The sequence below is a fragment of the Megascapheus bottae genome, chromosome 16 (genome assembly GCF_031878675.1).
Source record: "Megascapheus bottae isolate mThoBot1 chromosome 16, mThoBot2.hap1, whole genome shotgun sequence".
Lineage (NCBI taxonomy): Eukaryota > Metazoa > Chordata > Mammalia > Rodentia > Geomyidae > Megascapheus > Megascapheus bottae.
Genome location: NC_143524.1, coordinates 3,120,886 through 3,147,113, shown reverse-complemented (window position 1 = coordinate 3,147,113; position 26,228 = coordinate 3,120,886). Strand labels below are relative to the sequence as shown.

The window sequence follows — 26,228 nt, the reverse complement described above, 5'->3', positions numbered from 1 at the left end:
TGCCACCAAACGGCCGGCAGCGTGGCCTGGTGGAAGAGTGCTTGCCTAGCATGCGCAAAGACCCAGGTTCGATTCCTCAGTACCACATACATAGAAAAAGGCAGAAGTGGCGCTGTGGCTCAAGTGTAGAGCTTCAGCCTTGAGAAAGCCCAAGGACAGGGCCCAGGCCCTGAGTTCAAGCTGCGGGACTGGCAAATAATAATAATGTGCCACCAAGGATCTGGGTCCCCAGGGAGATACAGCACTCCTGAGCACATCTGTTCCTCATGACAGTCAGCAGACAAGGTGCAGCGCCCGTACCCACCGGCAGTTACAGATGCTCTGCACCCTCCTTCACCCACGGTCCCGTGCGCGCGCGTGTCCACAGCGACACCGGGGTCTCATGGAGTCATGCTGCTCCTGGGGCATCTTAGAGACGAGCGTGGACTTGAGCCGCTGCCCGCACCCCTGCTGTCCTGGCCTCCCGCCATGCCAGGCAGCCGGTGCACAAGCGTGTCTGCCCAGCGTTGTCCCTGGGCCTGAGGATGGCAGGACACCAAACAGACATGGTCTCTGCCCTGGCAGTGAACAGAGACCCTTATCCAGTCAATGCATTGGAGGAGATGAATCAGGAGTGAGAGGAGAGGGTATTTGTGCATGCGTGTGTTGCAGTATTCCATGGCAGATTGTCAGGAAGGACCTCTCTGCGGCAGTGACGTTGGGCAGTAAGGGATACAACTGGGTATGCAGGAGAGGGAAGTGGCAAGTGCCAAGGCCCTGTGGCACAGCGGGCAGGGAATGAGTGGCCATGTAGGACCCCTGGTGTACAGGAGCCCATGCAGAAGGGGCAGAAAGGGGTCCCATTTGCATGAATTGTGCAGTGAGCAGCCAGGCCCAACACAAGCATAATCAAGCATGTATTAGATGCCTGGTGTTTGCATGGTTGGTGCAGGGTACTGGCTGTCCACTGGAGTTAGTGTGTATCTTTTGGGGGCGACTGGCCCAGGGTAGGGGTTATAACTTGGTGGCCCCTGAGTTCCCCTCTTGGTCATCCTGTGCCCTGGCCCAGTTTCTGGAAGCTTCCCAGGTCCTTCCTGCCTTTGTTGCCATCCAAGGGGGAGAAGTGGGGGGTGCAGCCTTGTCCAGGGCCGTGGCTCCTCGGCCCCTCCTGGTCCCTGCTGTCCCCCGAGCAGGCCATCTGTGCAGCTCAGATGGCTTCGTACACACTGCCAGCTCTGGCCTACGCACACAGGCCCTGGGGCCCAGCTCTGTGCGGCTGGGAAGAGGCCCCCAAGTGCCCGAGGCCCCCAGTGCCCCGACCTCTACCCCCACAGGCCCGGACCTCCCGATAGCCCAGCCGCTGGAGGGGCAGCATGGGGCCGGGTGCCACCTCCTTGTGATGGGGGATTTTCTCCCCACCCCACGCTCGCCTGGCTTCCCCTGGGTGCCCGGCCCAGCACGGCCCCCAGGGCCCCTGCAGCCTCCGTCTGCCTGGACTGCTGTCACAGACTGGGGACGTGACTGCAGACCCTCCCTGTGCCCACAGCCAGGTCTACCGGCGTAGGACCAGAGCCAGGGCAGGGACAGATGCCAGGGTGGGCACCATACCTGGAGCTGGGTGAGCAGGGTCTGCTGCCTGGGGTCTCCGGGGATGGGAAGGCCAGCAGTGTGAAGGGAGGGGCCTGTGACTGAAGGGAGGGGCCCAGCTCGCTTTACCTGCTCAGCATGGAGACGATGGTCAGCATGTGGGGGGCCGTACTCTGGCCCTGGGTGGGCATATGGTGCCCGCTGCCCCAGGCTGGGAGCAGGTGCTCTCACTGCCCAGGGGTGGCTCAGGCCCTTGTCAGAGCTTAATGGATCCGTGACAGTCCGATGTAGAGCAGAGACAGGCCCAACATGGTGTGTGGAGGTACCCCTGCTTCCCCAGGTTTTAAGCACCTCTTAAAAATGCAGTGCTGAGAGTGACATTGCCCAAGAAGAAATTACAGAACTGTAACCTATCTGTGGCCTTTATAACAATAACAACAACAACAACAAAAGGCAATGCTTGGGGGGGGGGCTCACCTGTAATCCTAGCTGCTCAGGAGGCTGAGATCTAAGGATCATGGTTCAAAGCCAGCCCAGGCAGGAACCAGAGAACTGGAAGGGGGTACTGTAGTTAAAAGTGGTAGAGTGCTAGCAAAAGAGCTCAGGACAGCACCCAGCCCATGAGTTTGGACCTCACCACTGACCAAAAAAGAAAAAAGCCAAAGGGGCCGGGAGTTTGGCCTCGTGGTAGAGTGCTTGCCTAGCAGGAACAAAGACTGGGGCTCAATTCCTCGGTACCACATACATAGAAAAAAGCCGGAAGTGGTGCTGAGGCTCAAGTGGTAGAGCTCTAGCCTTGAGAAAGTCCAAGGACAGTGCTCAGGCCCTGAGTCCAAGCCCAGGACTGGCAAAAGAAAAAGAAAAAACCGGGCTGGGAGTTTGGCCTAGTGGTTAAAGTGCTTGCCTAGCATGCGCGAAGACCCAGGTTCGATTCCTTGGTACCACATACATACAAAAAAAAAAGCTGGGAGTGCTGAGACTCAAGTGGTCGAGCTCTAGCCTTGAGAAAGTCCAAGGACAGCGCTCAGGCCCTGAGCTCAAGCCCAGGACTGGCAAAAAAAAAAAAGAAAAGAAAAAGAAAAAACCAAAAGTGGAGCTGTGGCTCAAATGGTAGAGTGCCAGCCTCAAGCCAAAACGGTCACATGAAAACATGAGGCTCTGTGTTCAAGCCCCTTCCAAGTCAGATCACACACACACACACACACACACACACACACACACACACACCCACATCCTTGGGATGAAGGTGTGGACAAGGCTTTTGGGTACACAAGCAGGAGACCTGGATGCTAAGAACTGCCATGCTTGAAGCATGAACTGGGAGGGTCCACACGTTCTGATAGCAGCCCAGGGCCACTGAATGGTTCTCATCCCTTCCTTCTCCCCTGGCCCCTCACCATGCCCCAGCGGGCACCCGCCTTGGCCTCCAGGACCCAGAGCCCCACACCTGATGTTTATGGAGAGAACACAAAGACGAGGGCTGCGGGGGGCCTGGCATGAGGCCTGCCCACCTCTGCCCCAGCCTCATGCTGCCTCTGCAGGAATGTGCCGCCCTCCCCAAGCCTGGGCCCGTGGTGGGCCTCCAGTCTTTGCTTTGCTTTCCAAGATACACAAGCACCCCAGAAAGCCTGTGGGGAGGGGGAGCCCCTTGTTTGTGCCAGAGCAGAGCAACATTTGAAAGGGAATGAAAACCACACCAAAAAAAAAAAGGCTTTGGGGGGCGATTTTCCATTAATCAGTATTTTCCATCTGTTTTATTTTTCTGTTAAAGAAGAGCCTGCGCTTTGATTCAGCTTTCTTGTTTTTGTCTTCTCTGACATGCCGTGGAGGTGAGCCCGGCTGACCCCCTCGACCCCAGGAACTTCAGGATCACTGTGTACCCCTGCCCAGTTCATGTGCTTTTGGTTTTGTTTTTCTTACTTTTACTTTTTTTTTTTTTGCCAGTCCTGGGGCTTAAACTCAGGGCCTGCGCACTGTACTTGGGCTTTCCTCAAGGCTAGAGCTCTACCACTTGAGCCATAGCACCACGACATCCGGCTTTCTTTTTTTCCGGTTGTGGGGCTTGAACTCTGGACCTGGGCATTGTCCCTAAGCTCAAGGCTGCTACCCTATCCCTTGAGTCACAGTGCTACTTCAGTGTTGTGGTGATTAATTGGAGATGAGAGTCTCATGGACTTTAGTGCTCCGGTTGGCTTTGAACCACGATCCTCAGATCTCAGCCTCAAGAGTAGCTAGGATGACAGGCGTGAGCCACCATGCCTGGCCACTTCTGGCTTTTTCTATGTATGTGGTACCAAGGAAGTCAAAACTGGGTCTTCGTACATGCTAGGCACACTCTACTACTAGGCCACACTCCCGGCCCCGGGTTTTGTTTATTTTGACGGTCCTGGGTTTTGAACTCAGGGCTTCATGCCGCCAGGCAGGTGCTCCACGACTTCCGCCACAGCCCCAGCCCTTTAGTTGCTTTTAGTTATTTTTCAGATAAGGGTTTGAGTTTTTGCCTACGCTGGCTTCAGACAGCGATCTTTTTCCTTGTACCTTTGCAGACCTGGGGGACAGATAGGCACCTCCGTACCTGACATATGGACCGAGATGGGGGCTTTGCTCCCGTTTATTTCAACCAGAGTCCTCCCATCTCCACGCTCTTGAGGAGCTGGGATTACAGAGGTGATCACAGTGCCCAGTCTCCCCCTTGTCCTCCAGTGGTCACCCTCCGGTGCCCGTGTGGGATGGTACCCCAAGCTTTGAACTCAGCCTTCACCGTTGCTCGGTTGTTCCTCTACCTCCTGAGCTACCCCTCCAGCCCAGCTTTTTTAGCTAGTTGCTTGGTGATGGAATCTTGAAGACTTTTCTTCCCAGGCTGACTTGGCACTGCAGTCCTCAGTCTTCTGAGCCCCAGGTACCTGGTGTGGGTTGTTTTTGAGATGGGGGCTCTCTTTCTGCTGAGGTCTGGGCCCGGTCTGTGGGCATCCTGTGTTTCCATTCGGGTTGTAGCGGGGTGACGGGCATGTGCCACTGTGCCTGCTGCCATGTCCTTCGGCGTTGCTCAGGAAGGCTGATTCCTGGCATCTCCTCGCAGCCCCTCCCCTGCACACAGTGGGGCGGGGGCAGACCTGGGCCACTGGGAGACACAAAGACCCTGACTCCCTGGCCTTCGCTTGGCTCTGGACACTCACGGAATGTGCAGTCCCGAGGCTTCCAAGGAGCTGGCTGGCAGCCAGACCCCACGCCTGGCAGCCACGATCCCCAGGTGTTTTTTGGTGTGGAGGGGGGGTAGGGGGGTTATGACCTGTGATCTGTGAGTTGGGGCTCAGGCAGTCAACACCCCCCACTTCTCCATTAGAGGGGAGGGAGTGGGGAGTACCTGAGCCTGGTCCAAGAGGACTTGAAGGTCAGTTCTTCTGACCACAATCAGTCCCAGGAGTTTCCTGGGAAGCACAAAGGAAAAGTTGCCGCCCTTCTTCTGAGGACCCTGAGGGGTGGAAGGGAAGCTAAGAAGTGTGTGTGTGTGTGTGTGTGTGTGTGTGTGTGTGTGTGTGTGTGTGGCGGGGGGGGGGGAAGGAGTGCAAGCCTGAGAATCAAGGCTGCAGTGGGAGGGGATCCGTTCCCATTGGTAGTTTCTGTTCTCCCTGGACTTGGACTTGGAAGCTACTAAAATCAAGCGCCTCCTGCATCTGATCTACTTTGACTTCAGTTTTGTTCTGGGAGGGTCCAGAGCGTCCGCATGTATGACCACACTCTGGGCCTCCGGGCCCCTGGGTTGACGTTGTCCACGAGGGGCCTGCCTGGCTGGGAAATGAGCCAGTTCACTAGCATCGCTAGGGCGCAGCTGGATGGAGAGGTGTGGACTGGGTCCAGGGCACTGGCCATGGCACGGGTCCCCAGATCGGTTCTGTGGGAATGAGGGCGCGGTGTGGATGAGCCCTGGGCTCACAGATCCACACAAGTGGAGGCTCCGGGCTGCAGACCTTCACACTGAGTCATCGCTGCGGCCAAATACCTGGAGAGGAGGGGGATCTGCTCGGCTCCTGGCGCCAGGGAATTCAGCCACGGTCCCGGGCCCAGGCCCTGGGACTGAGCATCATGCTGGCAGGCGGGGCCTGTGGAGGAAGCTGCTCACCTCATGGTGGACAGGAAATGACCCTCAGAGCTCCAGCCCCAGGGACTCACTTCCTTCTCCCAGGCCCTAGAGCTTCCAGAATGTTCCTAAACAGCACTTCTAGCTGGGGAGCAAGCACCCCCTGTAGCAGAAGCTGGTGAGGACAGTGCGTGGCCGGGTCCCTCCCGGGTAGGCCCCTCCCTGAGCCGGGTCCTCACCACCCCAACACCGCTGCCCACCACCACATGGCACTCTCCAGTGTCTGCCCCCAGATGCGGTCCTGCTGTCTTGCGAGGACGCCAGACACATTGGCTCAGAGCCCCGGAATTCACCAGGGCCTCCACCTAATTGGCAAGACCCGCCTTTTATTGGTTTATTTGTTTGCATGTTTGGTGTGCAGGTGAGGCTGGTGGGTGGGGTCAGGTGGGCCCCCCCCGAGGGGCCTGGGTCTCCACTGCAGAGTGCTGGCTGCAGCCTCACTCCAGGAGTCCCCCGTGTGTGTGTGTGTGTGTGTGTGTGTGTGTGTGTGTGTGAGAGAGAGAGAGAGAGACAGAGAGAGAGAGAGAGGGAGAGAGAGAGAGAGAGGTCTCACCACTTATCTCATGCACCACATCAAAGACATGGAGAGTGGAGGCCATGAAGTGGGGAGAAGGAAGGATGTGGAGGAGGGGAGTCGTGGAATAGGGAGGATGTAGAAGGGTGGGGAAGGCAGATGAAGAGAGCTGGCCCATGCAGGTGGGAGCTGGAGCTGTGTACCCGGAGCCTGGAGAGGAGAGGGGTGAGAGGGGTGCAGTGTTAGCATCCTGTCCCTGCACTTTCTGTGCTTCCTCGCAGTCTCCATCCTTGAAGCAAGGACGTCAGCTAACTGAAAGAAACTCAAGGCTGCCATCCGTGGTGAGAACACTGGTCACGCTGCCTGGCAGGCCATCTGTCCTCAGTGGGTAGTTTAAGTCCTTGTCATAAAGAGCCACTCTTGGTCTTCCTCGGGTGACTGGAAAGTGACACAGAGAAAAGGCCACCCAACACAGACATGTCAGGCCTTCTTCCTGCTTTTAGTTAATTCCTGGGTCATTTTTAGGTGCCTCTCATAGTTTACCACCATCAAGACGGGAGACCACTGTAGTGGGGTGTTCTAACTCTAACAAAGGGGACTAAATGAGCTGGGTACAGCAGTATACACCAGTAGTAGGTCCAGCTACCTGGAAGGCAGAGGCTGGAGGATCACTTGAGCCAGCCTGGATAACATACTAAGACCTACCCACTACTGGGGCGGAGGGGGGGGGAGAAGCCAAGTGCCAGTGGCTCATTCCTGTAATTCTTAGATACTCAGGATGCTGAGCTCTGAGGATCAAGGCATCACCACCACCAACCAAAATCTGGAAGTGGTGCTGTGACTCAGGTGGTAAAATGCTAGCGTTGAGCAAAAAAATAAAAAACTCAGGGACAGCGCCTGGGCCTTGAGTTCAAGCCTCAAGAACTGAATGAATGAATGAATAGTTCCGTGCAGCAGTGACTCACATTCATAATCCTCGCTGCTCAGGAGGCTGCCTTCTGAGGACTGAGGTTAGACCACAGCCCATGCAAGGAAGTCTATAAAACTTTTACTTTCAACTAACCAGCAAAAATCTCGACATGGAGCTGCGGCTCAAGTGGTAGAACGCCAGCTTTGAGTGTAAAAGCTCTGGGGCAGTGTCCAGACTCTAGAATGGGCACTAAATAAATAACTAAATAAAATTAATTTAAAAATCTTAAAACGGGATGATGATAAAGGGGCTCGCTGGGCCCTGTAGCTGGCCTGTCCACTTCACACAAGCAGCCACCTCCTCTCCTCCTGCCTGGGTTCTGGGCTGTGCATAGAGGCAATCTGGGGGATTTGATGAGTAGGAAAGCGCCTCTTAATGTAGCTAGTGGCAAGCCTTTGGGGACCCGGGGCCCGCACCCAGCCAGCCAGCCAGGAGCGTGCAGGCCAGGGCCTGGCGAACATGTCTGGGCCTGGGATGCCAGGCGGGGCCCCTCAGATGCTGCGGTTGCTGGGGGTGGGCGGCGCCTCCCGGTCCTCGGGCATGGGCTCCTCGTGCAGGGCGCGGGCCAGCACGGCCCCCAGGGACTGGCCCAGCCCCCGGTGCTGGCGGCTGCCCACCAGGAAATAGATGAGGGGGTTGGCGCTGCTGCTCACGACGGAGGACAGCAGCAGGGGCCCCTCTGCACCCGCGTGAACAGGACGGCCGTGGACACGATCGGGAGGGGCGTGAGGACGCCCAGGATGAGGGCGCTCAGCGCCATGTCCACTGTGAAACAGTGGTGCTGGTCGGGGCTCCAGAGCCAGCTGCAGAAGGAGGCCAGCCCGTTCATGAGCAGCGCCAGCGTCCAGAGCCCGGCGCAGCCGCTGGGGCCGGCGGCACTTGTACCAGACCGGGAAGAGGACGGACAGGCAGCGCAGGCTGCTGATGGCTGTGAGGAGGCTGAGGCTGGCCGTGTAGGCGAAGTACTTGGTTCTCCTGAGGACCTCGTGGGCCTGGCACACCGGCTCTGCCCGGCCCAGGCTGGCCAGGGGCTGCGTCACCAGAAGCAGCAGAGACGCCATGCACAGGAGGAAGAGGAGGTCGGCACCGCCAGGTTGAGCACGGACACGCAGAAGGGCGCCCTCCTCGCGCGGAAGCTCAGCAGCCAGACCACCGGGCCGTTGCCCACCACGCCGCACACGCACGCGGCCACGGCCAGCGAGCTCACCACCAGGCAGCCGCCGCCACCCCGTCCACCGCCGGGCGCTGCACCGCGGGCTGCTCAGGGAGCCGCTCATCCCTACGGAGAGAAAGGCACCAAAGGGACATTCTGGACGTTTCCCGGGCCCTGGGAGATTTCTGGGGGCTCCGGAGCTTTCTGCACTGGATCCTCCTTCACCTAATCAGGCTGGCCCCGGGGCCCACATTAGATCTGCTGTGTCCTTTCTATTCAGAGTTGAGTGCATGAGGAAGAGATGGGAGGGGGGAGAATATTGAGTTCAGGGCCTGGACGTTGTCTCTGAGCGTTTATGCTCAAGCTCTACCACCTGAGCTACGCCTCCACTTCTGGCTTTTCGTTGGTTGACTGGAGATGATTTCATGGACTCTCCTGCCTGGGCTGGCCTGCAGCTCGTGGCTGTAATCCCAGCTACTCAGGAGGCTGAGATCTGAAGATCAAAGCTCTAAGCCAGTTCAAGCAGAAACGTCCCTAAGCTTCTCTGCTCAAGGCTAGCATTCTACCACTATGAGCCATGGTGCCATTTCTGGCTTTTTGGTTGTTATTTGGAGATATCAGTGTCACAGACTTTCCTGCCAGGGTGACAGCTCTCAGCCTCCTGAGTAGCTAGGGTTACAGACTGGAACCCCCAGGCCCGAGCCCATGAGACTCTTACCTTCAGTTAACCAAAAGCCAGAAGTAGAGCTGTCACTATGAGCCCTAGCCTTGAACAGGAAGGCCCAGAGTTCAGGACTAGAAAAAAAAGTGTAGCTAAAGATTCTCTATTAGAGATGATATTCATTCTACGTTGTTGGTATCATCTTACATCAAGATGAGAGCATTTGTCTGGGCACGGTGGCTCCTACCTGTAATCCCAGCTACTTCGAGGGCAGAGACCAATCAGAAGGACTGGGAGAAAAATCAGGAGGACTGGGAGACCAATCAGGAGGACTGGGAGACCAATCAGGAGGACTGGGAGACCAATCAGGAGGACTGGGTGGCCAATCAGGAGGACTGGGAGACCAATCAGGAGGACTGGGAGACCAATCAGGAGGACTGGGAGACCAATCAGGAGGACTGGGAGAAAAATCAGGAGGACTAGGGGACCAATCAGGAGGACTGGGAGACCAATCAGGAGGACTGGGAGACCAATCAGGAGGACTGGGAGACCAATCAGAAGGACTGGGAGAAAAATCAGGAGGACTAGGAGACCAATCAGGAGGACTGGGCGGCCAATCAGGAGGACTGGGAGACCAATCAGGAGGACTGGGAGACCAATCAGGAGGACTGGGAGAAAAATCAGGAGGACTAGGGGACCAATCAGGAGGACTGGGAGAAAAATAAGGAGGACTGGGAGACCAATCAGGAGGACTGGGAGACCAATCAGGAGGACTGGGAGAAAAATCAGGAGGACTGGGAGAAAAATCAGGAGGACTGGGAGACCAATCAGGAGGACTGGGAGACCAATCAGGAGGACTGGGAGACCAATCCGGAGGACTGATTGGTGGCGGATCTGGTTTGAGGCCAGCCTAGGCAAGAAGTTTGAGAGTCTCATCCCAGTGAGTAAAGGCGTTTGGCTCAGAGGTGAACTGTCACCTGGCTACTCAGGAAGTGTGAATAGAGGATTGCTAAATCCAGGCTACTTAAAAATAACAAAGGCAAAACAAGCTGGAGTGTGGCTCAAGTGAGTGAGTCCCAGAGTCCAAACCAGAGTTCTGAAAGGAAAAAAAAAAGACAAAATTTTCTCACTTTCCTAAGAAATTTTGTTATAAAAATGTGATGAGATTTTCCCCAAGCCTCTCTTCTGTGTTGAGAGACATTGTCATATTCATATCTTCTCTCAGGCCTGGTTATGTGATCAATTTACACTCAAAATTTCTGCAGATAAGCCTTTATTATTTATCCTCACACTTGTGGGTTAAACCATAACATGTGTATTTTCTTGTTTTCAGTTTGGGATTGCGTCCATTTTATTTAACACGTTCTCATCTCTGTTCATAGTGAAATTGGCCTATGAGAGTTTCTCTGCCACTCCCATCTGGATTTATGGATGTGAGCTCTGTAAAAAGGCCTGGGGAGTCCCTCTTTCTCTCAGCATTCTGGAACAGCGTGTATCATGCAAGGATCATCTTTCTTTAAAGGTTTGGCAGAAGGCAAACCCATCTGGTAGTCTCACTGTGTGTGGGAGGGGTGTGCGTTACTCTAAAACAACTACGCATCTAGTTTATTGAATAGTTTGGGTCTATGAGCTTTTGTGTATGTGTGTATGTGTCTGGCACTGGGCTTGGAACTTGGGGCCTTGCATTACTTGGAAGTAGTCCTACTGCTTAGCTATCACGTGCTATGGTGCCTACGGTGGTCCTGAAGAACCGGTCCCTGGGCCAGAGCCCTGCATGGCAACTTACTGGAAACAGACCTTCCCAGATGTAATTGAGGATTTGAAGATGAGACTGTACTGGAGTCTTCATTAGTGGAGTCTTTATAAGAAGCCAGGTTTCCAGTTTGAAGCCAGCCTGGGCAGGAAATCTGTGAGACTCTCCAGTTATTCACCATAAAGCCCTGAGTTCAAGCCATAGGAGCAATGTGAATGTGCATGCGCGCTCACACACACACACACACACAGGGAAGATTCACGGAGGAAGATGGGGGGACCCAAGATTGGGTTGATGTGGCCCCTGAGTCATGGACACCTAGAGCCAGCAGGAGCAGGAAGAGGTGAGGGGCCCCTCCTTATACTCTGGGCAGGCAGTGGGTTGGAGCAGGGTTTGAACTCAGGGCCTTATGCCCTCTGGGCAGGACCTCTACCTCTCTACCTCTTCAACCACATTTTTTTTTTTTGCCAGTCCTGGGCTTGAGCTCAGGGTCTGAGCACAGTCCTTGGACTTTCTCAAGGCTAGAGCTCTACCCCTTGAGCCTCAGCACCACTTCTGGCTTTTTTCTATGTATGTGGTACCAAGGAATCGAACCCGGGTCTTCATGCGTGCTAGGCAAGCACTTTAACCACTAGGCCAAACTCCTGGCCCCACATTTTTTTTTTGTAGGTCATGGGGCTTGAACTCGGCCTGGGCACTGTCCCTGAGCTCTTCAGCTCAAGGCCACCACTCCACCCTGAGCCAAGCCCCACTTCCCTTTCCTAGAGGTTAATCGGAGATAAAAGTCTCAGGTCCTTTTGTGCCACAGCGCCTGGCCAGAAATGGTTTTCTATGGCAGGAATTTCCTGTGCTGGCCACAGCAAATGGACCCAAAACAGCAAGTCCAGGGTGGGCCCAGGGTCCTACACTGCCCTCTTCGCTACCCAGAAGTCTCTATTAGAGGCGGTGCAGGCACAGAGTCGGTCTCACTGACCCCAGCTCAACTACAAAACCTGGGCATGGAAGCGTGTGCCTGTCATTCAGACACATGAGAGACACAGGAGGATTTCAGGGTCTGAGCCCAACTCCAAACAAAAATAAACCTTCTATCTGGAAAATAATTAAAGTTGAAAGACAAGGTTCAAGCTGGGCGTGGTGGCTCACCCCTGTATTCCTAGCTACTCAGGAAGCTGAGATCTGAGGATTACGGTTCAAAGCCAGCCCTGGCACTAAAGACTGTGAAACTCCAATTAACCACCAGAAAATAGGAAGCGGTGCTGTGGCTCAAGGGGCAGGGTGGTAGCCTTGAGCTTCAGAATTCAGGGACAGTGCCCGGGCCCAGACTGTAAGCCCCATGACTGACAAGAAAAAACAAAACAAAATAAATAAAAGAAAACCATTTCTGGGTGCTGGTGGCTCACGCCTCTAATCCTAGCTACTCAGGAGGCTGAGATCTGAGGATTACAGTTCAAAGCCAGCCAGGGCAGGAGAATCTGTGAGACTCTAATAAACTTCTCAGAAAAATCTGGAAGTGGTACTGTGGCCCAAGTAGTAGAAAGCTAAGCTTTGAGCAAAAGAAGCTCAGGGACAGTGACCAGGCCCACAGTTCAAGCCCCAGGACCAACACACACACACACACACACACACACACACACACACACACACACACACATGCACTATGTGTGGGCATGTATGTATGTATGTATGTATGTATGTATGTATGTATCTATCTATCTATCTATCTATCTGTCTGTCTGTCTGTCTACTTATTTCTCCTATCAAGGTAGCCTTGGCTTTCCTGATCACACTTCAGTTTTTATCTTTTCCTATAAAATCACAGCAATGTGGTTTCTTCCCTTGACCGTGTGAAGCATCTCCCAATCCCATCGGCACATGCCAGGCTCCCTGCTGTCCTCTTGCCCCTGCTTCCCAAGGCCTGGCTTGCTTCCACACTTGTTCCAGCCCTGCCTGGCCACCTGGATCTGCAGCCCTACATCTGTTGCAATTCCCCAGCCTCGGTTTAATGCTTCCTTCCTTAGGAAACGAGGCTCCGAGAGCTTGGGACAGCTGCCCAGGGCCCCCCCTTCTCTCACCTTTCCCCTGGCCTGGCAGGCGTAGGGCACCTGCTTCTCACCATCACACTCTCCTGCCCCCCACCCAGCCTTGAACACAGGCCTCTCACCTGCCTGTGGCTGTGACCTTCTGGGAAGGGTGTCAGTCCCTCAGGCTCTGGTCCCTGGAGGCCTCAGGAGCTTCTTCTGTGTGCCAGGTGTCTGGTACTCCTGCCCTGGTCTGGTTGTGTCTCTGAGCCTTTCCACCAGAGCCGGCTGCCCCTGCTGGCTCACGCTGCCCCACCCACACAGAGGAGCCATGGCCTGCGGACGCCACCCCTGGAAAGCCCTCAGCTCCTCTGAGAGGTGCAAAGGAGAGCCTGAGGTAGGACGGTGGGAAGGGCGCTGCTGCCCTCCACAGACCTGAATCAGAGGAGCTGGGCTGGGAGCTAATGGGCCCCAAAGGCCGGGGGCCAGCAGGGAGGGGTGGGGAAGACCACTCTCTTCCCAGGCCATGCTGGCTACCTCCCTCCCTTCCTGAAGGTCGCAGAGCATTAGTGTTTGGAGTTGGGTGGAGCCGCAGAGGAAAGGGGGGCTTATGGGCTGGGAAAGCACATAATGGACACCCCAGTACCATGCCTAGGGAAGAGATGCTCAGGCTAATGGACTGCCCAGAGGCTGCTTCCTGCAGCGAGGGAAGAGGGAGCCCTGGCACCCGAGTCTGGGGTCTGATCTGCCATGGACGGGCGCCATCTTGGATTCTGGCTTCCACCCTGCCTGGCTTCCTCCTTGCTGGGTGGGTCCTGCCTGTGGCTCCCTGCTTGGCACTGGATGCTGCAGACCTCCAGCGAGCATTTCTGGTTTTACTTTTTCAGGCGGGAGCTCCATGGTGACTCAGGTTTAAGCGTGGTCGCCAGTTCACGATGGCGTGCTGTGATGGCCTTGGACTGCACCGCTGGACCTTCATGTGGAACCCCTGGTACCTGGGCCCCTCACTCTGCACATGGGCAGGGGGTCTTGACGGAGAATCAAGTCCAAGGAAGTCAGTAGGAGGAGTTCTAATCTAATCTGCTGGTTGACCTGCTAACGCGAGGGATGCAGGGGGCCTGGCCCACAAGAGGGCCGCCATGCAGGGGGAGGAGAGCACCTTCAAGCCCAGCCCGAACGAACGCCCTGGAGCCCGTCATCCTTGAGACTTGACAGCAAAGGTGATTGTCAGGATTTTTGTTGGAAGTGATCAAGTTGGGATAGACTCTTCAGTGTTGGTTGTTCACAACTAGGGGCTGCTGGATACCTGAGGTCCAGCTCAGTCGTTAAGAATAAATGCGCCGGTGGCTCATGCCTGTAATCCTAGCTACTCAGCAGACTGAGATCTGAGGATCATAGTTCAAAGCTAGCCTGGACACAAAAGTCTGTGAGACTCTCATCTCCAAAGAGCCACCAGAAAAGCAGAAGTGGTGTGGTGCTGTGGCTTAAGTGGTAGAGCACTATCCTTGAGCTGAAAAGCTCAGAGACAGGGCCAGGCCTGGAGTTCAAGCCCCATGACTGACAAAAATTAAAAAAAAAAATAGAGGCAGCCCATTCAGGTGCTGGTGGCATGTACCTGTAAGTGTGAGATCTGAGAATCCAGGTTGGAAGCCAGCCCAGGCAGGAAAATCTGTGAGACACTTACGTCTACTTAGCCAGGAAACAGCTGAAAGAGAGTGGAACTGTGGCTCAAGAGGTAGAACACGAGCCTTCGGTGAAAAAAAAGAAAAAGAAAGGATAGTGACCACGCCCTAAAGTCAAGCCCCAGGACAGGAACAAAGAAACAAAAAAGAATAAATGCAACATAGATAAAAGGAGAGACGAGAACCAGTAAAAAAAAGAAACAGAAGAGCTCAGAGAACATTCTGTAAACCTCGGATTCAGCAGCGTCAGAAGCCAGAATCACTCGTGGGTGTGTGAGTACACTCCCCACCCAATGGATGAAAGCAGGATCTCTGTCTCCTGCCACCCGAGTCCTGGCTGCAGTAGGGTTCAGACTGCCAGGCCACGGCAGGACCGAGGCCACATGAGGGCCAGGTGGCCAGAGAAATTTCTGGAATGGGAATGAAATCCTCCAAGTATATTGATGGCTGTTCACAGGGACATCCCCATAACACTTGTCGAAAACTGCAGGACTGTTTGTGAAATGTGGGGCAATGAGGCCTCAATTAAATTCATTACAAAAACTGAGAACAAAATCTGCTCGCAGAAGGTGAGCCTTCTCCTTAATGGCCAGGAAACTTTGCACGGTGGTCTGACTCATCCAGCCAGCCAGATTTTCCATGAGCTTGAATTTTATAAAATGTGCCCAGCTGCTTCTCTGCCCGCCAACTTTCCAGCACCCGCTGGCTCCGTGGTTCACACCGACTGGGTCCTGGTGGCTTTGATCTGGGAAGCTCAGGTCCCCACCATGTCAGAGGGCAAAGCCAGAACCATCTCTGAGCCTCCCTGGCTTCTCTCGGCACCCCTTCCAGATGAGACTGTGGTTTCTGGAAAGGGGGAATCGGCTTGGCTGAGGATTCTCAAGTAAGCTGTATAAATGCAGAAAAATCTCCTCCTTGAGAATCCTGGCAGAAGTTATCTGACAGCCACAGCTGGCAGGGCCGACGGCAGAGGGGACGGATGATGAGATGACCAATTGGAGATAAGAGTCCCCCAGACTTTCCTGCCTGCCGGGCTTCGAACCATGATCCTCAGATCTCAGCGTCCTGAGTAGCTAGGATTACAGGCATGAGCCACAGTGCCCAGCTTTCCTTTTGCTTGTTTTTTGCAGCGGCAGTGTGTGGAAGAAAGTAGGAAAGCCATGGAGAGCTGCCCTGGCCCACACCCTCCTTTCCCTCCACCCCTTCTCTGTGTCACGAGCGGCAGAAAGTCTGAGTTAGTAAGAACCCTCCGGCAGCTCCTTAATAGGCGTTAAAACGTCCAGTTCCGGACTGTGGGATCTGACTGTGGAGTAGAAATCTGGGACACTTGAGGACCCCCCCCCCCCCAGCTTCCTGCTTCTACCAGATTCCTAGAAAGGAGACCTGGGAAGACACGGGGGACCCAGCTGTGCAGCACAGCTGGGCACGCCCTCCACCCCCGCGGCAGCTGGCGCCCACTCCTCTGCTGTCTCCTCCAAGAATTAAACACCGAAGGGGGAGGGGGTGCCCTTCTGACTCGGCCTACTTCGTCCTCTGTGGTCTCCCTTCCACAGCATGGCGTGCAGGGGTCTGCATCGGGGTGGAGGCAAAGCTCTGCGCCCTGCTCTAACTGCAGCGATGTAGACCTTTGAGGGGTACAGAGACCAGGACATGGCCTGAGCTCCCCACCACTCCCATTGCCAGGGAGGGTTCAGGGCTGGTGGACTCGTCGTGAGCCCCACCCCACGCGAGTCCACTGTGCCCTGCTGTAAGGATGGAGAGCACCACACTGGCACCTTGCCCGAGGCTCTGAGCAGCACTGGATGAGTGGTTGGGTGAAGGCTGAGTTTCACCAGGCACTGGGCACGGGGCACGCAGGGACAAGGGGACACAGGATCTCTCCTGAAGCTGGGAGCCCGGAGGTCCCTCACCTGAGGTCTCCTCTATCCCGAGGGCAGTGGGTGCTGGGGGTGGGGGGGGGGCAGCGGGGCCCAGCGTCACGCCTGTCACCCCAGCTACTCAGGAGGCTGAGCTCTGAGGAGCAAGGTTCAAATCCCAGACCCTTAGCTCTAGTTAATCAGCAAAAAGACAGAAATGGAGCTTTGGCTCAATTGGTAGAGCGCCAGTTTTGAGTAACAAAAGAAAAGAAAACAACAACAAAACAGCCAGTGCTCAGGCCTATAATCCCAGTTACTCAGGAGGCTGAGATCTGAGGATGGTGGTTCAAGGCCAGCCCGGGCACGAAAGTCCATGAGACGCTTATCTCCGATTAACCACTAGAAAACCAGAAGTGATGCTGTGGCTCAAGTGGTAGAGTGGTAGCCTAGAGCTGAAGAGCTCAGGGACAGGACCCAGGCCCAGTGTTCAAGCCCCAAGACCAACAAAAAGAAAAAAAGGGGGAGACCACCCAGGCTGGAGTTCAAGCTCCAGTCCCAGAACAAACAAAAAGAGATAGAAAGAAGAGGCCGGGAGTTTGGCCTAGTGGTTAAAGTGCTTGCCTAGCATGCATGAAGACCCGGGTTCGATTCCTCGGTACCACATACATAGAAAAAAGTCGGAAGTGGTGCTGAGGCTCAAGTGGTAGAGCTCTAGCCTTGAGAAAGTCCAAGGACAGTGCTCAGGCCCTGAGCTCAAGCCCAGGACTGGCAAAAAAAAAAAAAAAAAAGAGATAGAAAGAAGAAAGAAAAAGGAAGGAAGGAAGGAAGGAGGGAAGGAAGGAAGAAGGTGCAGGGGGAGCATAGCCTGGACAAGACGGGGGTGGGGGGGAATAAATAACTCAAGCCAGCTGGAGGCTGGCACATTAGGGATGTGGTCTTAATGGGGTGTCAGGTCCCCAAGAACAGGGCTGCAGCTCTCTCCTGGGTTGCCTGGCAGGGTAAGGTGGTGTAGGCTCAGGTGTGCCAGCTGCGGTCCACACCTGCCCTGCCCCTGGCCCCTGCCGCGGTCACTGCGGAGAGCCTAGCTTCCTCACCGGCCAGCTGCCCTGGGCTCTATGTGGGGTCCTGCAGTGTGCAGTTCCTCCGGGGACTCCCCCAAGTGGCCTGGGGCTGAGCAGAGGCGGGGGGAGGGGGGAAGGGGATGGGAAGGCTCCTGGCCTAGGCTGGGACAAGGAGAGGAGGCCAGGCCCTGGGAGGCCAGCCTCTGGCTAGAGGACCGAGGACGAGAGCTGGGCAGTCAGAGAAGCACATAGAAATCACTGCTCCTGAGAGCCCCATGGGTCACTGTAGTCCTCGGAGGCAGAGGGGAATGAGCTCCCGTGGGATCCTGGGAGGGAGACGCTGGCTTTAGCCTGTACAGGCCAGCTGAGTGGTGGTCACTCTTGTGGCAGAGGAGAGGTCACCCCCAGGAGGACAGGGAGGACGCCACAGGTGCAGAAGCCAGTGGAGGAGACTCCAGAAGGGCAGGAGGGGGTGGAAGGCACAGGAGCACTGGAAAAGAGCTGCTCGGCCTGTGCCCTAGCTGCCCTCGGCAGCCTCTCTGTGGGAGACAGAGACCCCGGACAGGACAGGCAGAATTGGGCCTGCCTGACTGCAGGATAGAAAACATTTATTGATATACATTTTATTGTCTTAAAAAATCTTCCTTTGGCTAGGCAAGCCAGTGTGCTTATTGAGGGTGCTGTGGTACCAGGCCACGGGTGAGGAGGGAAGACCCATCAGCCCCTAGGGCGGTGCCAGAGCCCGGGGACTCCATCCAGAAGCTGCCAGCATGGTCCGTGGTGGCCTAGAGGACACGGGGCACTCAGAAGGCTTCTGCAGTCAGCTGGGTTCAGAGTCAGGACAAGCAGCTACTGAGCCAGGCCGACAGGCTTTCTTGTCTCCAGTGACTCACCAGGCCCAGACTCCATCCCACTGAAGCCACCACATGAGCCACCAAAGGGACAGGGGCTGGTGTGCACAAAGTAGCTCCGGAACAAGCTAACGGCGCTGGGAGGGACGGATGTGTGCAGAGCGCCCCCTGCTGGTGGGGATGATGCTGCAGGCCCGATGCGGGGGGCGCTGGCCGGGCCACTGTCCAGAGGCGCTGACCCAAGGCGCAGGAGGTGGGTAGAGCTGGTGACCACCTTCTCTCCTCTGCTCACCAGCCTGGGGGCGAGGAGGGACCCCGCGCTCTGGGAGGGGGCCACCTTGATCATCACTGAGGCCAAGTAACTGGGGATGCTCGGGCCCACAGCGTCTGTGTGCAGGTGGCTGCTCCATGCCACGCCCATCCCTGGAGCCTCTCCTGCTCAGAGGGCATCTCATCCCTTGGCAAAGCGTCCCTGGAGGCCACGGACCAGCTCCCTGGCCTGGCCTCGGCCCAGGCCCTGGCTTCTCAGGAGGCGTTCCCCGGGGGACACTGCATCTCCATGGTGACGGTGTTGGGTGTGCTGCCCGGGGCAGTCTCCCCCGGCTCGGCCCCGTCTCGCAGGGCCCGCTGGAAGACCACCCTGAGGGGCTCCCACAGGCGCTGCGACTTGTCCCTGCCAGCCAGGAAGTACACCAGAGGCTTGGCGCTGCTGTTGATGCAGATGCACAGGTCGGTGACGTACTCGGGGAAGGGCGCGGGGATCTGGAACACCCAGTAGAGGAACCAGTCGATCCCCAGATAGATGGACGACACCAGGAAGATGGACACGATCGCCAGGACCACGTGGTTGAGCTTGGCGGAGCGCGGGCGCCGTGGGGCCCGGCACTCCACCTGCAGGATGAGAAGCAGGCAGGGGAGCACCATGAGCGGGCAGAAGAGGAGAAAGAGGAGCACTCCCAGGGACACGTCCATGTGTCTGCAGGCCAAGCCCGAGGCCTCGCGGCCCAGGAACACGCAGAAGTAGCAGTGGATGGTGGTGCCCAGGGCGGACAGCAGCCAGAGCAGGGAGCACACCACGGCCGAGAGGCGCTTGGGCCGCCGGCGCCAGTACCAGGCTGGAAAGAGGACGGACAGGCAGCGCTCCACGCTGACGGCGGGCAGGAGGCTCACAGAGGCCAGGAAGGTGCAGAGGCCCAGGATCCGGGCCACGCTGCGGATGTAGTCGGCAAAGGGGCCCAGGAAGCCGCCCGTGCTGAGGAGCGACAACACAGCCTTGCTGAAGAGGTAGGTGCCGTCCGCGCCCGCCAGGTGCAGGAAGTAGATGGAGAAGGGGGTTCTCTTGATGGAGAAGCCGAAGAACCAGAGGACCAGCCCGTTGCCCACCAGGCCGCACAGGCAGAGCAGCAGGAAGATGTAGTTCACCACGGCGGGGGGCGGCAGCATGGCGATCTGCTCGATGCTCAGGAAGCCTCTGCTGTAGAGCTCTGGGGCCTCGCTTATGCCCGAACACATCTGTGCAGGGGTGAGTGAAGGGGGACGCTTGGGCGTGAGCACCCCGCTCCCCCCCCCACGGTGTCCCTATGAGATCCGCAGGGGCCAAGGCTTGCAAACCGCTGCCTGTGGAGCAGAACCCCGCCCCAGTGGTCAGCGAAAGCTGGGAATGGCGCACCCACGCGGGGCCGCGGGTCAGGACAGTCCCAAGATGTCCTTGTCACAAGAGATAAGGAAAAGTGGGTCAGATTCTCCAGACTGAGGGAGACCAGAGTCAGGGCTAATCAGCATAGTGCTGTGATCCCAGAGTCCATGGACGAAGGCTATGGACAGAGAGGGGACAGTTCCCCACCGGGGCGGGAGCATGGCCCTGGGTGGGCCATCTGTGAAGGGACAGCATGGTCACACTGCATTTCCTGAGTGTGCAGGGCTCTGCACAGGTGTTCTTGCTCTGAGAAAACGCCTGGACTTGGAGGTAAAGGGGCTTTCCAGGCATTCTGAGAAGTCAAGTCCAGCTATTGTAAAGTCTCTATAAAGAGCATAGGTGAGTTGTCAGTCACGCATGGATGGGAGAGGTAAAGGCTGATGAATTTGTAATTTTAGTGCCAATTGTTCTTGCAGTATTTCAACCCTACCACATGACCCGGTGCGGGTGGCTCACATCTGTAATCCCAGCTACTCAGAAGTTTGAGAGCTGAGGATTGCGGTTCATAGCCAGCCCAAGCAGGTAAGTCTTCAAAACTTGTATTTCCAATTCACCACAAATGGTGAGTACTGGCCTTGGGCCAAAGAGGCTCAGGGATAGCACCCAGGTCATGAGTTCAAGTCTCAGAATTGGCACAAAAACCAAACAAAAAACCTACAACATGAAAATTGCTTCTCTGGGACCTGGAGTGTGGCCTTGTGGTAGAGTCCTTGCCTAGCATGCACAAAAACAAGAGTTCGAATCCTTAGTACCACATACATAGAAAAAGCCAGAAGTGGTGTTGTGTCTCAAGTGGTAGAGCTCTAGCCTTGAGAAAGCCCAAGAGCAGTGTTCAGGCCCTGAGTTCAAGCCCAAGGACTGGAAAAAATAAAGAAAGAATGAGAGAGGTGGGGGGAAGGAAGGAAGAAAGAAAAGAAAAGAAAAGAAATTTGCTTTTCTCAGGAGGCTCAGATCTGATGTTTGTGGTTTAAAACCAGCCTGGGCTGGAAAGTCTATAAGATTATTCTCTTCATTAAACTATAATAACAACAACAAAAACAAAACTGGAAGTGGAACTGTGACTCAATTGGGAGACTACTAGCCTTGAACGAAAGAAGCTCAGAGATGAAGCCCAAGCCCTGAGTTCAAGCCCCAGGACTGACTCTGACACTCTCTCTCTCTCTCTCTCTCTCTTTCACACACACACACACACACACACACACACACACACACACACACACACACACACACAGGCATGCACAGGCACACATTTTGCTTCTAAAGAAATAAAATAATTTAAAAGAAATCTTTAAAAATAATAAATCCTGACCCCCTCCCCCAGTGGGATGTGATGGATTAGTGATGTCTGCAGGGGTGTGGGGAGTGGGTAGATACAAGCCTGAGGGAGTGCTGCTGGCATGGATTAGTGATGTCTGCAGGGGTCTGGGGAGAAGAGTGCAATGTTAGAAACAAGACAGCACATTCAGAGAATGACCAGAGAACTAGGGACGGAGATGGCTGGACTCTGCCAGGACAGGGATACTCTTTGGGGTTCTGGATTGTGGGAAAGACCCTAGAGAGGAGAGAGGCTGGGGCCTGAGCTGCCCATCGAGCCGAAGGAAGCATTTCAATATTTTAAACCAGTCTGGCTATGGGCGCTCTGCCCACCGAGCTGGCATGTGAGTGTGTGAAGCTTGGCCAGGTGTCTGAAACTGCTGAGCAAGAGGAAGGGCGGCCAGGCCAAGGGCACTCACCCGAGCCCGGACAGCCCCTCTGCTGCAGCTGGTGGAACTGGGTGGGACCTGAGGGTGGAGAAGGGGAAACCTCCCCACTCCCCAGAGAATCCAAGACTGTAATGAGAACTATCTGGATCGTCTCAATTTTATATTCAAAGAATACAATATGGGCCAAACACAGCCCATTCACAGGCTGAGCCTTTCTCTGGGTTGTTTTTTACTTCTTGCTCCCAGTGGCAAAGGCCATCCCAGCACTTCTCTCTCTTCCCCACAACCCTGCAGGAGTCACTAATCCATCCCAGCAGTCTCCCCCCACTCCCTTCCCTTCCCTTCCCTCCCTGGGCCATTCTAGTCTGGTGGCTCAGAGCTTTCCAACAAAATTGATGGGAGTGTTCTAGAAGCAGTACCCTCGCTGCCACCTTCCCTTGGTAGAAAGCTGGGTCCTGAGACATTGTTTGGTCTGCCTGGTTTGGTTTAAAGCCAATGAGCAAATGGAAGCTGGAGGTGCTGGCTAGCATTTGGGGAGGTCTTCAGGGGGCCTAGCTCGCCACCTGTCATCCTGCAAATACTCACCACCACCATCTAAGTCCCTCTGTCCACACAAAATCTGACTGCTTAGCTTGCTCTCTGCATCCTGATCTTGAAGTGACCCGTTTCTGCAGGCCTGAGAAGCTCTGCCCAGTGGGGACAGCCCAAGGACCTGGAAGACCCTGACCAAACACTGGCTCAGCCTCTGGGAGGGGACTGGCCTGCGGGGGCTGGACAGATGAGGGCAGAGTAGCCAGTGCTTCTTGTGTCTCTCCCAGGCTGGAAAAAAATCTGCAATCCTGGCCTTGAGGGTGCGGGGGAGGCTGGGTGAGTCACCGAGGGGGAGCTGCCATTCCCAGTGGAGAAATGCCTTGTAAAATGCCTGCCCTCTCCCTGAGCATGCTGGGGACCTCTGGAGAGGCCCCTGCACATACTGGGGCTCTGCCATCATTCCACACTGGTCCCTAAGGAATGGGGGGAAAGGGCCGAGGGCACAGAGGTGGGGGGAAGGCAGGACTCAGTTACTATCCTGGCATATGCCTCAGTTTCCTCCAGGGCAGAAGATAAATTACTTCCTACTTGAGCATCCTGCCTGGGACTTGAGAGGAATTTCCAGACTTTTTGAAAGGCTCAGAGACAGAAAGCTGTCTGTCTGTCTGTCTGTCTGTCTGTCTGTCTGTCTATCTTCAGGCAGAAGTGGTGCCTTCTAAATCTCAGCTACTGCACCCTGGCCTGGGGAGAGATGGCGCACAAGGCATCAAGGTGTTGGCCACCATGCCAGTGTCTCAGGGCTTCCTGGCAGGGCCTGGTGAAAAGAGCCCATCTCTGTAGGGAAGGGATGAGATGACCCGGTCATGGAAGGGGAAAAGGCTTACAGAGTGCTTAGGGCCTGAGTTTATCTCCCTGAAGACTCTGGGCTCCAAAGGACCCAGGAAGAAGGCCAGGCTGCAGGGTGCAGAGCCCCCTGTCCTCTGCAGCCTGCGGGGTGGGGAGTGTGTGAAAGGCCGGGTGTGGGAAGGGAAGCTGAGTGGGGATCACCTCTCCCACCCATGCCCTCCAGCAGCCCGCTGCCCGCTCTGCAGACACACTTGCCTTGTTCCTGTCAGGATGGGTCTCCCAGGAACAGTTTCCAGCCATTTCCAACTCCCGATCGCAGCTCACCGGCCTGGCAAAGTCCTAGAGAGAAGTGGAGTGAAGGCATTGGGAGGTCCCCAGGCCCCCCAGAGCATCCTGAGGCTCAGAGGCAGGGGCTTTGTACACTGCTGTGGTGGGTGGAACCTGGAGACAGCACCTGCATTGTGGCCAGCCTTTCCCACCTGCAGGCCTGGTGTTCACACTTGCTGGTTCCTGGGGCCCCACGGACCCTCTCCCGGGGAAGCCCTTTCCTTTCCTTTGTCACCTAGCGGGCCAGGCATTGGAGGCCAGGTGGTTTCTGGTGACAGTGGGCCTGGTCGTTGGACACCGGGTCCCCAGCAATCACTCCCAGAAGAGGGGGCGCAGGTAATTTAAGGCAGAAGGATGTCCTGGAGGAGGAGGCCTTTGGCTGGTCCCGGGTTTACAACCTGTGGAAACCCAAGCCTGTGGGGCTTCCTCACAGATGCCTGAAAGGCCCCGCCCAAGGCCGCTGCTCACCCCACCTTGGGGGGGGCAGTGCCAGCGGAACCCGTCACCAATCCACTGCGCCCATTCCACCAAGGAGCTCCCAGCTGGCTGCGGACGGACACTCAACCGTCGAGGCCTCAGGCGCCAGGACCCAGGGCGGCCAGGCCCGCCGGTGGAGGCCCTGGCTGGGGGAGCCGGGGCTGGGCTCCGCCTCGGGCTTGCCAGTCAGGAGCTCTGGGAGGGGCGGCCCACTGGGGAGGGGGCCACCCGGGGTCTCCTGGAATTGACCCTGGCCCCTTAACCTGAGCTCTGCGCCTGCAAGCTAGCGCCTTTCCCTCCCACTGAAAGGTGGGGAAACTGAGGCCGCACTGGCCGCCCGACCCCCTCCTCCCGCAGCGCACTCCGCTCCCTCCCCAGAAATGCCTTTCCGGGCCACGCCCCGGCCACGCCCACCGCCCGCCTCCCCGGGGCGGGGCCGAGGCAGCGGCCCCCATCATTGGCTGGAAGCGTGTCCGTCAGCGCGAGAGCCCGCCCCCGGCTGACCCCCGGGCCTCCGGGAGCCGGGGCGCCCCGGGGGTCGCGGGACGGGGGTGGGGCGCTGCTCTCCCTGGACCCCGCGCGCCCGGCCTGCGCGGGGGTCGCGTGGAGCGCTGGGCTCGCGTGGGCCTCGGCACCCGGCCTCCCGCGCCCGGGCCGGCCGCTGCCCCGTCCCCGCCCGGCTCCGACCCGCGCGCAGACCCCGGGCCGGCGGAGGCGCCGCGCGCCCCTCGCGCTCCGCTCGTCTCTTTCCGAGGCACCCCGCCTCCCTGCGCTCCCCCCGCCGCTCCCGGGACGTCCTCGCTAGCCAGAGCCTCACCCTCCTCTCCGCGGCCCGGCAGGATAGGGGCTGCTGGGGGGGGGGCGCAAGAAACGGGGCTCCCCCGGGACAGACTGGATTTGTCCCGAGGATCTGAGCAGTGATTTCACCGGAGCAGAGAGCGCTAAAAGCCAAGCGGACCCCAGATGGGCTCTACTGAAGACGTGTGTGTGTGTGTGTGTGTGTGTGTGTGTGTGTGTGCGCGCGTGTGTGTGTATGTGTGTGTGTGAGGAGTGCACGCCTCTGCGTGTGTGTGTGGAGTGCACGCCTCTGCATGTGTGCGTGTGAGGAGTGCATGCCTCTGTGTGTATGTGTGTGTGAGGAGTGCACGCCTCTGCGTGTGTGTGTGGAGTGCATGCCTCTGCGTGTGTGTGTGTGTGAGGAGTGCACGCCTCTGCGTGTGTGTGAGGAGTGCACGCCTCTGCGTGTGTGTGTGTGTGTGCATGAGCACGCGTGTGCATCTCGTGCTGACCCCTCTGTACCTCTGAACAGGATGGCCTGGCCACCTGTCTGCTACCCCACTAGAGCCGCCCCTCCTCATAGGGGCCTGAGGACCATGGTTGCAGCAGGGCCTGCCCCCCTGGGCAGGTCCAGAACCCCTGCTCACAGCTTACGGACAAGCGAGGACCCTCAGCTGAGGATAGCACCAGGCGAGGCTGCTGGCTGCGAGGTGGCCCCACAGCTGCCCAGGTACTGAGGCTGGCCCAGCGTGACCACCGCAGGCCTGTGCCCAGCCCAGCCTCAGCCTTCATGGAAGGCTGGCGCGTGTGAGCAGGGGGCTGGGGGGTGTGCATGAGCACAGGGCAGGGGCGGTGAAGTCATCTCCCCACTCTTGGGGTGTTTCCTCCTAGCTCTTGAAGAAAGCAAGCTTGACTGTGAAGTGGGGGGGGGGAACAAGAGAGCCCCGCAGAGCAGGGGCTGCTCGTGTAGGCTGCCTTGGGGCTGGGGGCTGAGGCTGCTGTTTGGGGGTGAGGTAGATCTGTTATGGGGGTGGTTCTAGAATGTTGGGGTGACAGCTCCGCTCCATGTGTGGGAAGGCGGGGCTTGGGGGAGCTGCCCACCCCTTTCTTCAATGCCCTCCTCCATTTCTTTCCTTGCCTGGCCTTCGCCCAGGTGTCCCCATTCCTGTCCTTGTCCCCAGACCCACCCCCTGCTCAGCTCCCGTGGCCCGGTGGTGCTACCTGCGGCTGTCCCGGTGTGCGGAGTCTTCGCTTGGTTCAGATTCTTCCTAGGACTCTCAGGGGTACAGGCCAACCGAGCACTGCTCAGCCTGCTCCAGCCTCGGCCTTGGCAAATGCAGCTCAGGGTGAGAGTGAGGACCAGTCCTCTTCGCAGGCTGGAGGCAAAGGCTTTGGAAGCAGAACCCGCCCCAAACCCAATTCCAGGGCGGGAGGGGGGTAGAGGGAGGGGGGAGGCGGGGAGGGAAGGAGGAGGGGCTGGGCTGTGATGAGGCTTCAGGAAGGAATGCCCCGCTCAAGAGTTCACCCCCCTCAGAACCCCACTGGGAACTCATCTCTCTGCCTGGTGACGTCACACTTGGCCTGAGCACTGTGGCCTGAGGCTCCGCTGGCCTGGCTGCCCGGTAGAGGAAGCTCTGGGCCATTCTCT

General features: G+C 57.0%; 2 protein-coding genes across 3 annotated transcripts; both read right to left on the bottom strand.

The window, feature by feature from the left end:
* Nucleotides 1–7,679: 7,679 nt before the first annotated feature.
* Nucleotides 7,680–9,048, bottom strand: Mrgprd (MAS related GPR family member D). Its single transcript, XM_090349139.1, is given in 5 exon segments — nt 7,680–7,861; nt 7,864–8,048; nt 8,050–8,275; nt 8,278–8,445; nt 9,021–9,048. Coding segments are annotated over 5 exon segments (789 nt in total).
* Nucleotides 9,049–17,948: 8,900 nt separating this feature from the next.
* Mrgprf (MAS related GPR family member F) lies at nt 17,949–25,993 on the bottom strand. Of its 2 annotated transcripts, none has more exons than XM_090347223.1 (3): nt 25,802–25,993; nt 23,255–23,724; nt 17,949–19,735 (listed from the first exon to the last, which is right to left on the bottom strand). In XM_090347223.1, the coding sequence occupies exons 2-3, from the start codon at nt 23,297–23,299 to the stop codon at nt 18,749–18,751; spliced, it is 1,032 nt and encodes a 343-aa protein (XP_090203349.1). In that variant the 5' UTR covers nt 23,300–23,724; nt 25,802–25,993; the 3' UTR covers nt 17,949–18,748. The 2 variants fall into 2 exon arrangements, with proteins under 2 accessions (XP_090203349.1, XP_090203348.1); XM_090347222.1 differs by having other exon boundaries at nt 23,255–23,338; nt 25,802–25,992.
* Between the last annotated feature and the right edge of the window lie 235 nt (nt 25,994–26,228).

Excerpts from the sequence above, each read along its gene's own strand:
- Mrgprf (XM_090347223.1), bottom strand. The coding sequence starts at position 23,299 with ATGGCTGGAAACTGTTCCTGGGAGACCCATCCTGACAGGAACAAG. Across the intron at positions 19,736-23,254 it reads CCCATCCTGACAGGAACAAG|ATGTGTTCGGGCATAAGCGA; the intron begins GCAAGTGTGTCT and ends ACCCCTGCACAG.